At 38.2% G+C, this 12822-nt stretch overlaps 1 protein-coding gene across 7 annotated transcripts in view; it reads left to right on the top strand.

Moving 5' to 3' along the window:
- Nucleotides 1-12822, top strand: part of LOC116238213 (sodium channel protein type 5 subunit alpha-like) — a 206288-nt gene that overhangs the window by 58801 nt on the left and 134665 nt on the right. For all 7 annotated transcript variants that reach the window (XM_090143202.1, XM_090143196.1, XM_090143195.1 and 4 more), the window contains one exon: nt 3129-3359. In XM_090143202.1, the coding sequence (XP_089999328.1) occupies nt 3129-3359 (231 nt within the window). The remainder of the gene's footprint in view (nt 1-3128; nt 3360-12822) is intronic.

Here is a 12822-nt window from a genome sequence, read left to right as displayed (position 1 = left end):
CCCATAGTCATTAACAGATGTAGACGTTACTCAGCTCTGGATCAGCTCCTCCGTTTTTGCTGCATGCTGCCTGGTTTGGTGTTTGACTTGCAAGAATTAAGTAAATGCCTTTAATGCCCCATAAATAGTATCTTCTATTAAGCTATATTGCAGTGCTCTCATTGGCAATATTTCAAAGGAGGATTATTTATCTAGAAGATTTAACAGCACTCTAAATTTGAGTGTATCTAGCATTGCTTTTACAAAACATGGGGATTGATTCAGAGCAATGTGGAACACCTGCAAGAGATTCTGGCTGTCCTTATTTACCCTTTGCCCTTCAAAGGGCAGAAAGTTGAAATGAATGGTGATTTAAACACTTTTCTTAGCAGTGGATTGTGCCAAGTGACTTGATGGATGCTATTTAACTTTATGGGGAAATTTTCTTTTTAAAGAATGAGAAAATAACATGGTTAGACTGTAAGTATACAACTCCTGAAGTTATTTTCTTGGAAAGTTGCAACAAAGTTTCAGAAGGCAGAATACAAGTTATTTTTAAGTGGTCTTTCATTACAGCAATTGTATTCCTAAAGCATTCCCCAGCTGCTAAGTCTATATGCTGTTTAAAAAAATAAAATCAAAAAACAAAATGAAATTAAGCAGAAAGCCCTCTTGTAAAGAAATTATTTGATATCTGCAAGGAATGAGCTTATAAAGCAAACAGCATAGGAGTATTCTTCTATTTGAAAACCCAGTAAGTAAACTGAGAAAAGCATGTTTCATGAAATGACCTTGAAATTAACAATAACCAGGTCTGCATTTGAAAACAGTCAGTCTTTTCTGGTGACTAGTGTTTTGTAGGTCTTGTTTCCTAATATTATCCCTATTTACATTAGTTCTCCCATTGTCTTTGCTAATGTGAATAAGATTAATTAGTGTACTTGAGTGATACAAATGCAGGCCCCAAGCTGGTATTTGTATTACAAACAAATGAATGTACTGCAGGGATTTCACAGAGGGCACTGAGGTGAAAGAATTTGTGGTTTGGCCATTTTCCCTTTTTTAAAGCTCACTTTGCATTCAGATTTCCTGTTTCACCAGCTTCAGGGAAGATGCATCTGTGTGTTTAAAGGACAGCTAACACTGAAAGCCACAGAGAAAATGTCATAATATTGGAGTATAAAAAGAAAATAAAATTGTATCTACAAATTGTATTTCTTTTTCCCCACCTCGTTGTTTGTTTAATAGCAATCTGGTAGCTGGGTAAGTGTGAGACACAGGGAAGCTCTTCAGAATTGCACTACAACGAAAGTTTACCCAAGACTGGATTAATGTAAAAGCTATGCTTTTCATTTACGAATCAAAATTGGTCATCAAACCTAGAAATGAACTCAGAGAGTTCAAAGGTAACCTTTATCTAAATACCACTCTAGATACTTGATCTAGATACAGAACTGATTCATCTTCAAAATCTGTTTCTGACAAGGAGTGCAAATCCCATGAATATCCAGCTTTTGCCTAATACTTGTACTGCAATATATTTTGCCTTATTTTTATACAGAGGAACTTTCAAGCCTTTTCCTTTTGTTCTCATGCCACAAACTATCCTTGAAGAAGTAAACAGAGAATTTAGTGATGATGTTCAGCCCCACATCAGATTCAATCCCATTTGGCTGGAAGACTATTTTACAGTCATTAATATCATTCATGGGTTAACCTAATGGCAATGCCTTATGCAGGACTTGCAGTATTTTAGGCTGCTGAATTCAGGGATATCTAGACCTGGGTTCCATTCTAGAAGCTTATCCTCCTTTAAGGAACTATGATTTCCCATTACTTTATCTACAGAATTTTAAGCAAGACCAAAAGTGCATTTTGCCTTCCTACATACACTTAAGTACGTTTTTTACATTATTTTAAATTATACAGCACTAACTCAGCCTTCATTAATGCCAAACTCTTGGGGTGGAATTCCAGGGAACTGAGATTTAATGCGTATGTTCATATTCAGTGAGCAATTCTACATGTTTCTGAGAATTGCCCAGGAGAATTCCTCATGTTTCCTCTTTGCATTTTCTATATTTTCCATTTAACTCAATTTCTTTTACTGCTGTCATACTAGTAACACTGACTATCAGAAGCACTGATTACTACTTATTGAGTATTGATTAAATACAAGTAGTAAAGAAACAACAAATCTGCTACCATTGAGCAGTTGGTATTAATGTCCAAGTACAGGAGACACTCTACAGAAGGGTTTATAGAGTGGGTTTTGTTGTATTGATGTCTTGTTCAGCCAGCTCAGATAGTGCTGATCTTCTTAACAAGCAAACAATACCCTTTGGGAAAACAGTATAATTACTTATATCTATATACTTACAGGATAATAATATGAATCTAGTGTTATAGGATGAAATAACACTGAAACAGAAGACAGTTTGTGTTACTAAAACCTCTGGTGATTATAATAAGATGATTTATCTCCATTAGCGTATTATAAAATTAACTTTGCCCAGGTATTACTGGAATCTCAGGTTATTTTACACAGTTTCCATTGGATTTACATGGTTGTCCATATTATTTGGTTTTCTTCTAATCCCAAATTTTTGTTGTCTTAAGCAAATGAATTGAAGGGAGAGGAATTACTCATGTGAGAACAGCGATCAGGATTTGGCATTAAAAAATGTTAAATAATCAGGCAACAAATAACATTTCCATATCTCTTTATCTGTTTAAGTGAGAGATAAAGTTATCAGTCACCTCAGTGGTTAAAAGTAATTAATATTCTCGAAAAGTCAGTGGGATTTAGGCTTTACAGTCTTTACTGCAGCACCGTGAATATATAAAAGACTTCCTGTATTTTCTTTAACCATGATTATTTTTGTTTCTCATTGTTCCTCCATCCAGTTCTTTCCATTCATTTTTAAATAAGTGTGTGTGTAAGAGCAACACCAAGACTTTTGTCCAGACAGTAGTAGGCCAAACTGAATGTTCATGGTGATCACTTGTCTCCTGTTTCCATTGTCAAAGCAATGTCAAAGCAATAATAGAAACCCTTCCAATCTTCCCTTCTATCCAGACTTTCATCAGAAAACTGCACATATCTTTCAGCGTCTCAATCCATAAACTCTTGGCTTTTATCTCCCTAGGACTGAAGACCATTGTAGGTGCACTAATCCAGTCTGTTAAGAAACTTGCTGATGTGATGATCCTGACCGTTTTCTGCTTGAGTGTCTTTGCCCTCATAGGCCTCCAGCTCTTTATGGGCAACTTGCGACACAAGTGTGTGAGGGACTACACCCAGTTTAACTTCACCAATGGCACGTTGTACTTGGATGGCAGGACATGGAACAACTCAGAGGAATTTCTTAATGATCCAGGTAAATTCTTTTCTTTACCTTGCTAATTTATTTATCTGTTATCACGTTGGTCTGTATTGATTGGTACAACAGATGTGACTGTGATTACTCCATCTTCACTACATTGATGTGGTTTGGAAAGATTGGGTTGTGTTTTCAGTTGTGCCTTCACAGTTCATGCTGAAAGTTTCCCAGTGCTTTCCTAATGCAGAACAAGCACCTTGTCACCTCACCAATGATTTTCACAGCTTTAAAGTATCTCCAAAATTTGAGCTCTGTTTGTAGGTCTCTTCTGCACGCTGTTCCTTTAAGATCATTTGTAGCTGTAGCATCTTATGGCAAAACTTGGAACTTTGAATTGAAAGTCTTAAAAATCCAACAGCAAGGCTGAGCATTTATTACACTGAAAAATCCCAGGAGCATTTTTTTAAGAAAATCTCATGCTATTAGGGTCTTACCTCATTATCTGGGTTGAACCATCCTACAGTATCTGGTGCTCTGATGTTTATTATCAAAAGACTTGTTTTCTAGGCCAAAGCAATTTTTAATACTCTACAGTCTGCTAGATGTTGAGTTACAATGAAATAGGTTCACTGAGCTCATTTATTAACATTAAAAAAAAAAAAAAAAAAAAAAGAAGAACAAAAAGAAACAGAAACACATTTCATGTAAATAAACTTCAGAATGTAAACAGGGAACCCAACAATTAGCTGGGCTTGCTATAAAACCCTCATAAACACAAGACAATTGCCAGTGACTGCAGTGGACATTAGCTCACATCTGATAACCTTAAATGATATTCTCAAGGAAGCAACCAGACCAGTGTACCTTGCTGGGAGCTGGTGATCAGTGACTTTTGGTATTTTATTTATTTTGGGAAGAATGAACCACATAGCATACTCATTAACTCAAAATTTGGTCGGTGGGAAGTAACATAGAGTCATAGGGTACCTCTGCTCTGAATGTAGGACCCAACAGTCCTCATTTCTCTACCCCAGCTGTCGGCACTGTATACCCCTGAGTCAGGCTCTGTTTCTTTCTCTGGAGTTTCAGCAGCCTTGGGAGAATTGGCGTTTAAAAGCTTTAATTCAAAGATAAAAAGCTTTGTATTTGTATTGTTAATGCATAATGTGGTTGACTGAGCATTAAGGAAGGGCATTCACAAAACTCTGGCTGAATGAAGGCCATTTTCAGGACTGACCTTGACTGTAAGGTTGTGTGTCCCCCTCAACGTCCCTAAACCAGAGCCTCTTGCCAGCTGAAAGGCGAAAATACTAAATCACTATTAAAAGAGTACTAAACCACTCTAGAGCTGTGCAGGCTGGTAATGAGTTTGCTGGCATCTCTTCCCAGCGATGCTCTGCATCTTCCAGCTCTGGAGCTACTAAAGATACCTCTGCAGCTCTGGTGCATTAAGGCACTTCCCACCTCCTACACTCTCAGATACTTGGTCTGATTTTTGAGTGGTCCTGCATAGAGCCAGAAGTTCGACTTGATGATCCTTTATGGGTCCCTTCCAACTTGGGATATTCTATGATGACTCTGTGTAATGGAGCTCCGAAGATAATCTGGTTCTCTGAGAGTGGAAGAAGGGTATATGCAACACTGGTTGTCTATAATAAAAAGTCACTCTCAAGGCCTGCTGCAGCACTGCTTTAAGTGGGAGGGATTCTACAGCTGCTCCAGCATGCCTTAGACAAGTTTATTTGCGTGGTGCTGGTATGGGGAAGGTGAGGAATGCTCATTTAGTAAATCCAGCTATGGTTAATATGGTCATGAAGCTATGAGTGTTATCACTAAAGTGGATTTACCTATTACAAGGATTATCAACTTGGTGAGATGGTAGATTAAAGCAAATTAAGCTTTGACCATGCAGTATTAACCGTAAGCAATAGTATTGTCAATTAATGTTTTCCTGTTTTCATAATATTGAAAAATAAAGATGTAGTGCATTATGGCAAATGACTGTCAGTTAGAACAGAAGGACAAGAACTGTTTGAATAGTTGAAATATAGAGTCAGTACAGAAGGCCACTGAAGAACTAGAAGAAAAGTAGTTCTATAGGGAAAATGTACTGACCTCAAAATAAGAATAATGAAGTATTTTTTGAAAAGCTGAAGAAAGTGGCTCAGCAATTAGACTAGGAAGAATAATATTAAGTAGGATTTTCATTAAATGTTGACTATTATGCTGAAGCAATTCAGAAATGGAAGGACTGGCTCGTTTTGTAACTAGATGGAATAGTGCTTTATATTCTATTTTGCGTAAGCATTATGGTGAAATGAAGTGACTGTTTAACAGAGTAGTACTGACCACAATTTAATAACAGTCCGAATTTCAAGTACTTCAGGGAATTAAGCAATATATACAGTTAAATTAAAGTGTAGGCAGACCAAATTAAATAAAAAGCTGAATATATTAAGATACAGAGTAGTGTCACTGTTTATTCTGAGGTTGAACTAGAGAAGAAAATTGGTCAAACTGAGATAGCTAAGTTTATTCAAAGAGAACATAGACAATTAGAGGATAAACCATTGGAGAATTCAAAACCAGTGCAGATGAGTCACTCATTTTGGAGAAGGAATAATAATAATAATAATAATAATAATAATAATAAAAACGACAAACCACCAGAAAGGAGAAACCTGAGTACTATCAGAGGTTCATAATAACACCTCTGAAATGCCAGATTTCAATGGCTATTGCAAGTGAAGGAAATGCCAGGCACCTTAAGAAAGCAAGAGACAAAAGCCTTGTGACTGGGGATTCGATGGGAAAATTCACAGATTTATTTCATTCAGGTTCCCCAATTACTAAGCTCTAGAATACAAAAGTGACATTGAATATTTTTTTTTCCTCAATCAAGAAGAGAACTTTTTTGATCCTTGCCACTGAAAGCTTAATTCGGTGAGAGAATCTTCACCTGATCACGTGCTGATGGCTTCTCAGTTTAGGTATGGTGGTCATGGCAGGGTGAGACAACTGCTTTATCCTCTTACTGTCTATTCACAGCGAAGATGCAAGTCAAAAACTTGCCTTTCAGTGGGCACATTTCATGACGAAGAGGAGGACTTTCCCATTCCTTTTACTAATTAAAGTGACTCTAAGTCTTCAAAATTTATGCTTCCACCTCTAAAAAAAAAGGACTTCTTTTGACCTTTCTTATAAAAGAAGTTATTTGAGTCTAGTTTTGCCTCCAATCAGTGATGCTTAGTTTTGCAGAGCTGGGAGAGGGAAAGAGGAAGATTATGGCAAAAGGAGTTCATCAGGTCTCCCAGCTTCTTCCATAGCATTATTCTTTATATGAATGGAGTACGGGATGCTTGACAGTTGGGCACAGATAGATTTAGGCTAAGGATATCTTGATGTCAAATGCCAATGCTATAGTCTGCTCAGAATTAAAATAGAGATATAACTAATTCATCTGGGAAAATACTGGATACCAGTAAGTGATTCTATTTTTCATATCTGCAGTTCTAGATTTGCTAAAGGACTACAGAGGCTCAAAGAGGATTATTTGTAGACATTAATAATAATAAACCTGATAATCTGAAATTGTAGATGCAGCCTATATAGTAATAAAACAAAGGGAAAAAAGTACAAAATAGGATAGTTTACATCCATGGCAATGTGAAAATTATGTAATCAGTATATCGATATCAAAATTATTGAGCTGCCAGTTACCTTTAGGAGGGCTAATGGTTTAGAAATGCCAGGTGACTGCAGAACTACAAGGTTAGTTCCAATGCTTGTAAAGATTTCTAGGAAATTAGCTGAAAATAGCATGCTTAAAAGCCTTGGGTTGTGGTGTTAAAATTAAAGGCGTATTTCATGAAGTGAAGCTCTATGAATGCATGAGTCAGAGTGGACTGGAAGGTATATGAAGTCAGACATGTCATTGGTTTAGAGAGAGTAAAAGATGTACCCAAGGGCTGAATGTAGTTGAGTCTCCTCGCTGATGATTATAGAATTTTTAATGTAATTTATGTGTTCCATTACTAAAATGGATTATTGACTCATCAGTAAATAGTGAGTAGGAATCTGAGTTTAAATCGTGTGTGCTTTTGTAGACCAGTGCTCAGATTGAATACTGAACACAAATAAAATACTTAAGAAAAACGCCTTAAAAATGTAGTAAAAATATTATTAAAACATTCTGAAAGTGCTAGTCTCAAAACCCAGCATCTTCTTTTCGTTTAAACTGAATAACATAATTGAGAGGCTCTGAATGTGCTACGTATGTTTTCTCTCTAAATTGGTATCTCATAAAGTAAAATAAAACACTGTTGTCCACAATGTAGAAATAACAACAATAACAATAATAGTACTGTTAAAGATTTATTAACCTCTTGGCAGGAGGAGTCACCTGCCATTTTCGTAGCTTAAAAATAGACTTTTCAAGGGTGCTATTTTTTTATTACAGAGTACTTTCTGACACTCATTTCATGACAGTGCTTTTTTTCTCCAGTCATACTGGAGGTCTGAAAAAAAAAATCTATATACAGTTTAACTCAGTGTCTATATTTTCACCTACAATTAGACATCATAGTTACTTTCAGTTCTTTATTTAGGAGGGTATATACATATGTTAAGTTTGTGTCTTTGTGGGTCCCAAATACATCTAATCAAGTAATAAGAACGATTTGGAGAAGAAAGTTTCTGAGGGAGCCTTTGGAGGAGCCAGTTTCATTTTCTATCTCTAACTCATAATTGCCATTCTGTGGAGGTGGTCCAACTAAACCAGCCACGTTAGATGCCTAAGGTTGAGAAATGTGGGAACCCTTCATAGATAGCCTCTGTTTGCAGAGCAACTTGCTGAATGGTGATGTGCTACCCATCTGAATTATAGTCTTGGCTGGAGAAGGGGTCCCCGGCTTGTGGGTCTTGCATGAGGTGTGAATGCAATCAGAGCCAGTCTGACTGCTCAGAGCTGCTAAATCAGGGCAATTCCATCTGAGCAGTCAATACGAGATACTTCCAAAGTCTTTCCACATCCTCCTCTTCGATGTTCTAGATAAAACGGGCTGTTAAAATAAGTGGGTAAGGATGTTTAGGCATACATATGTGAGTGTATAAAAAATATAGATGTGTGTATGTAGATGTCTACACATATATTTTCTCTATCTTCTGTGTTTAATTGTTAGCTCTGCCTGGGGAGTTGCTTCATTTTTGCTTTAAGAATCACTGAAATTGAGCTGTATGAAGAGATATTCTGAAACTGCATGAAAAGAGTATAGAAAATAATGATGTCCAAGTCACATAATAGATGCATCGGGTTTGGGGAGAGCTGAAGTGTTTTAGGTGTTGTCTGAGGTGGTAATAGAAGACTGTGAGTGTTGGATGAGTAATTATGGAGGTGGGAGAAAAGAGGGAAGCAATAAATCAGGTTGAGACTGGAAGAGGTGTTTTGTTATGTATGATTGTGTGGGAACCAATGATTAAGACAAAGAACCTCTGTCAGCTTTCATACGGTGCTTGTCAGCATGGAATCTACTCCCATTACTCCACCGTTAACGGTAAGTACTGTGGCTTTGTTCAGGTGCTGTGGATCTTTAGATAAATTGCTTTGTAAATGCTTAAACATTAATGCAGTGATGTGTTATTAACAGGAGTATTGTACCTGTGCACTTCCATGTTTTAAGCTACCTAGAAAAAGAAAGACCCAGAAGAAGTACGAGGTTCAGAGACACACAGGTGTTGTGCTGGTGTATCCAGTACAGCCTCTTCCCAACAATCCAACAGCATTATTTTTTAACCTGGTAGTGAAAGAGCTTTGGAACAATTTGTAGAACAGAAGGATTTATCCTCCAGATACATTTCTTTTGCTCTCATTGATGCGTTATTATTGCTCATAGAGAGATCTGCCAGAGGAAAGACCTGCTGCAAAAGATGAAACCCAGCAGTCTGAGAATTTTCCTGCACCCTCAAATTGCTCATATGCTACCCAAGTATATACCACTTGACTCACACAGTACTGTTCAAAGGAGCACTTGAAAGGACCATTTCTGTGCCCCTTGGAGCATCTCCATGGACTTCTGCTTGCAGTGGGCTCAGCAATAACAAGCCTTGCAAAGGCAGGAGGTAGCTCTGACTTTCAACTCTGAGCAGACCACCAGCAGCAGCTCGCACCACTGCTTTCCCTTATTGCCCTGGCTTTAAGTATTAAGGAACATTTTCTCCTAATACTTTCCATTAATGCTGAATTCACCCAAGTGAGGTGGGGATGAAATATAGGATTTGCCAGGCTCACTCAGTTTGGTTTACCTTAGGCAACATCTGTCTGTGGCTCAGAGCAGCCCCACGTGTCCCAAAACAAATTGCTGCAGCCCCAAGTACAGACATTGTTTTATAAATTTTTGTTAACATTAACTATTATAGCTCTGGATATCCTTATCCACATATGTAACAAGTCTCTCTTTGAACATCGTGGTTAAAGGCACAGCCTGCAGCAGAAACTTCTGCAGTTGAAATGAGAAGTGCAGTTGAAAATATATTTCCTTTGTCTTTGGTTTTGCTCTCCCTCCAATAGTTTTAGGGCAAAAAATATCACATCCTGTATCTAGGAGCACACCAACTTCTCATTTTCCAGAATGCATGCTATTTTTGACTGTTGGTCACCTCTTTCCTGAGATGAAATATCTCAGTTTTTTTTTTTTTTAATTGAATTCTCCCCGTCATTCTCATCACCCACTTCTCAATACTCCCCTCCCCAGTTCAGCAGTTTATCTGCTGAAAGCAATGCTATGCTTGGTTTCTGGATAACACAAGCCACTGATTAATATATTGACAACTTTTTTCCTATATTCATCTCTGCATCCCCTTCCTCCTGCATCTCAGTATTACAATATTTTTCTTTGTTCACAGCTTATTATTACATAGAAGCATGTCTTTCTTCCCTGAATTGATGCAGGGAACTTAAAACTTAACAAGGTTATGGGTGGGTGAGGTTTTTTCCTTTGCTTTACTTTGCATTCTGAGAACACAGTATCTGCTTTTGCCTTTCTCCACATATTTTCTTAGTGGTATTGGCCTCTGTAGTGTTCCTCATTCAGTCCTGGCCTTGGACTTGACTTACCTGAAAAATACTGTGCCATCAGTAGGTTTTCTCACCTCTCTGCTCACCCTCTCTTTCCTTTGTACTTGTACTAAGACAGTGCAGACATAGCCCTCTGTTAGCCTTCAGAGACACTGATTTTTCATCTCAAACTTTTGTTTCCCAGTCAGGTTTTGATCCAATTCATCTGTTTTCTTTATCGCAGTGCAAGCAGGAGTGTTTTCTTCTATTCATTTTTTATTTTTTGGCATCTGTCTGTAATCACAAATGCATTCAACCCTTGTAGCTGCTTTTGATTTCAATTCCTTTGTGGGAAATACATATATATATATATCTATAAAACGCAACAAAACAGCCCTCTACAAAACTTCCATAGCCCGCACTTCAGCATTTTGCTGCCTATTCATGTGAAGTGCTTGTCTAAACAAGTGGCACTAAATATGCTTTTAGTTACGCACTACACAGCCTTCAGCTCCAGGCATATGGGTCTGCATGACTGACCAGACATGGGCATGGAAGGAGGGGATCTGAACATTATTGAAAGCCAGCAGCCCGTGTTCATTGCTTGTTGTTGTCTCCTGTGTCACTTGGCTCAAAATGTCAAGGGGTTGTTGTGGTCCCCATGCCAGACTGTGGCAAAGCTGGTGGAGTATCTGTTAGACTCTGTTCCCCTAATATCCTCACAATTAACCTCTCCTGTTCCTTTTTTAGTTGAAGTTTTGAAAATGTCCTCTAAGACAGTAATGGGATGAGGTGGCAGGAGAGGGCTGGGCAAGAATCAAGTGTGCAAGGGAAGAGTTTGGGAAGTGTGGGAGGCAAGAAGGGAGAGGACAGAAGCTGAGAGCCTGCAAAGTGGAGGAAATTTTTCACTCAGAGGGTGGTGATGCACTGGAACAGGTTGCCCAAGGAGGCTGTGGATGCCCCATCCCTGCAGGCATTCAAGGCCAGGCTGGATGTGGCTCTGGGCAGCCTGGTCTGCTGGTTGGTGACCTGCACATAGCAGGGGGTTGGAACTGGATGAGCATTGTGGTCCTTTTCAACCCAGGCCATTCTTTGATTCTATGAAAGCATCAGGAGGTTGTAAAAGGATGATTTTTAGGGTTTCTTCCAACCTATACCATGATTCTAAAACCCAACAGAGGTACTGACAACAGCAAATGCCAGGGAAGAGAGGAAGAGAACCAGATCCCCTGTCGTGGGGTGAGCAACAAGAGAGTACTTCATTATTATAATTATTTGTAACCCCTTTTAGCAGGGAAGAACTAACTGGCAGTGCCATTTATTCCCAAGCATTCTTCCCTAATAATACCCTTAATACAGCCTGTTCCATCGCTTTTTTGAGAGGCATGTTTTTCATCTTCAAACTCAATTTCATTTATTAGAGATTTCACTGTGAGTGACACAGTGTGCACACAGCAAGTGCAGCAAGGATTCGTTTTAATTATTACATATTACCAGGAGGTACAGTGTGTTTGTGCCGGTGGGCGAAAGGGTGAGGAAGGGGTGTTATCTATTTCATTTCTGTGTCACATATCACAACTGTAAGGCGATGGGGCTTTCTGAATTGCATTTTAAATTGGGATCTGGTTATTTGTTGGCTGTCAGTGCTCCGTGCTTGTCGTAGCATGGAGGGAAAATCTCCAACCAACGTGCACCCGTATGGCTGCAATAAATAGTCCAAGATAACAGACACCTCTCTACGTTTTTGTTAGAAAGTCAGCCAGAGGACTCTACTCTGGGCAGTGACTAATGATATTTGAACGCTGCTCTTTACGCAAGTGTGATAATATATATATATATAATTACACTCGCATAAAGAGCAGCGTTCAAATACCATTTTATATATATATATATATTTAAATTCTGATGACTTAGAGATCAAGATATCATTTCAGCTGGTTTGCTAAATAAGGAACACAATGTGGATTTGGGAACCGTGTTTTCTAAGCTGAACTTCCTAGTTTTTCTCAACTGGAAACTTTCTTCATCCTTTTACAGAGAAATGAGGAGAGATTTCTACCCTGCAGCTTTCTGCTCAGTGGTGCGATATAGGTATGGAGCATAATTTTAATTAGAATTAATTAACTTATTATTTTGTTGAGGAAGTTGACAGAAAATTTGCCTTTTTTTTTTTTTTTTTTTCCTGATAATGGGAGGCAGGGTGAATATTTAAAACTTCCAGGTGTGGAAGGGTCCAATGTAGAAATGTGAAAGACTGATAGCTTTGAGAAAGTGTAGAATAAAATAGTAGAAAAGATGAGATGTATGAGAACATTGGAAGGAAAACATTGGAAACCTAGAGGATTTTCTCTATTTACTCACTATTTACGATCAAATTACAAATATTCCTAATTTTGTTGTGAGATGGTTAGGAGTCCTACCAAGCTTCTTGGCATCCCTGGAAAGCCAGTAGCTTTGAGAATGCTGGAG

This window comes from Phasianus colchicus, chromosome 6 (genome assembly GCF_987193195.1).
Source record: "Phasianus colchicus chromosome 6, bPhaCol1.hap1.1, whole genome shotgun sequence".
NCBI classification, from domain to species: Eukaryota; Metazoa; Chordata; class Aves; order Galliformes; family Phasianidae; genus Phasianus; species Phasianus colchicus.
Note: the sequence above shows the minus strand (reverse complement) of the source record. Positions and strands in the feature narration are given on the sequence as shown.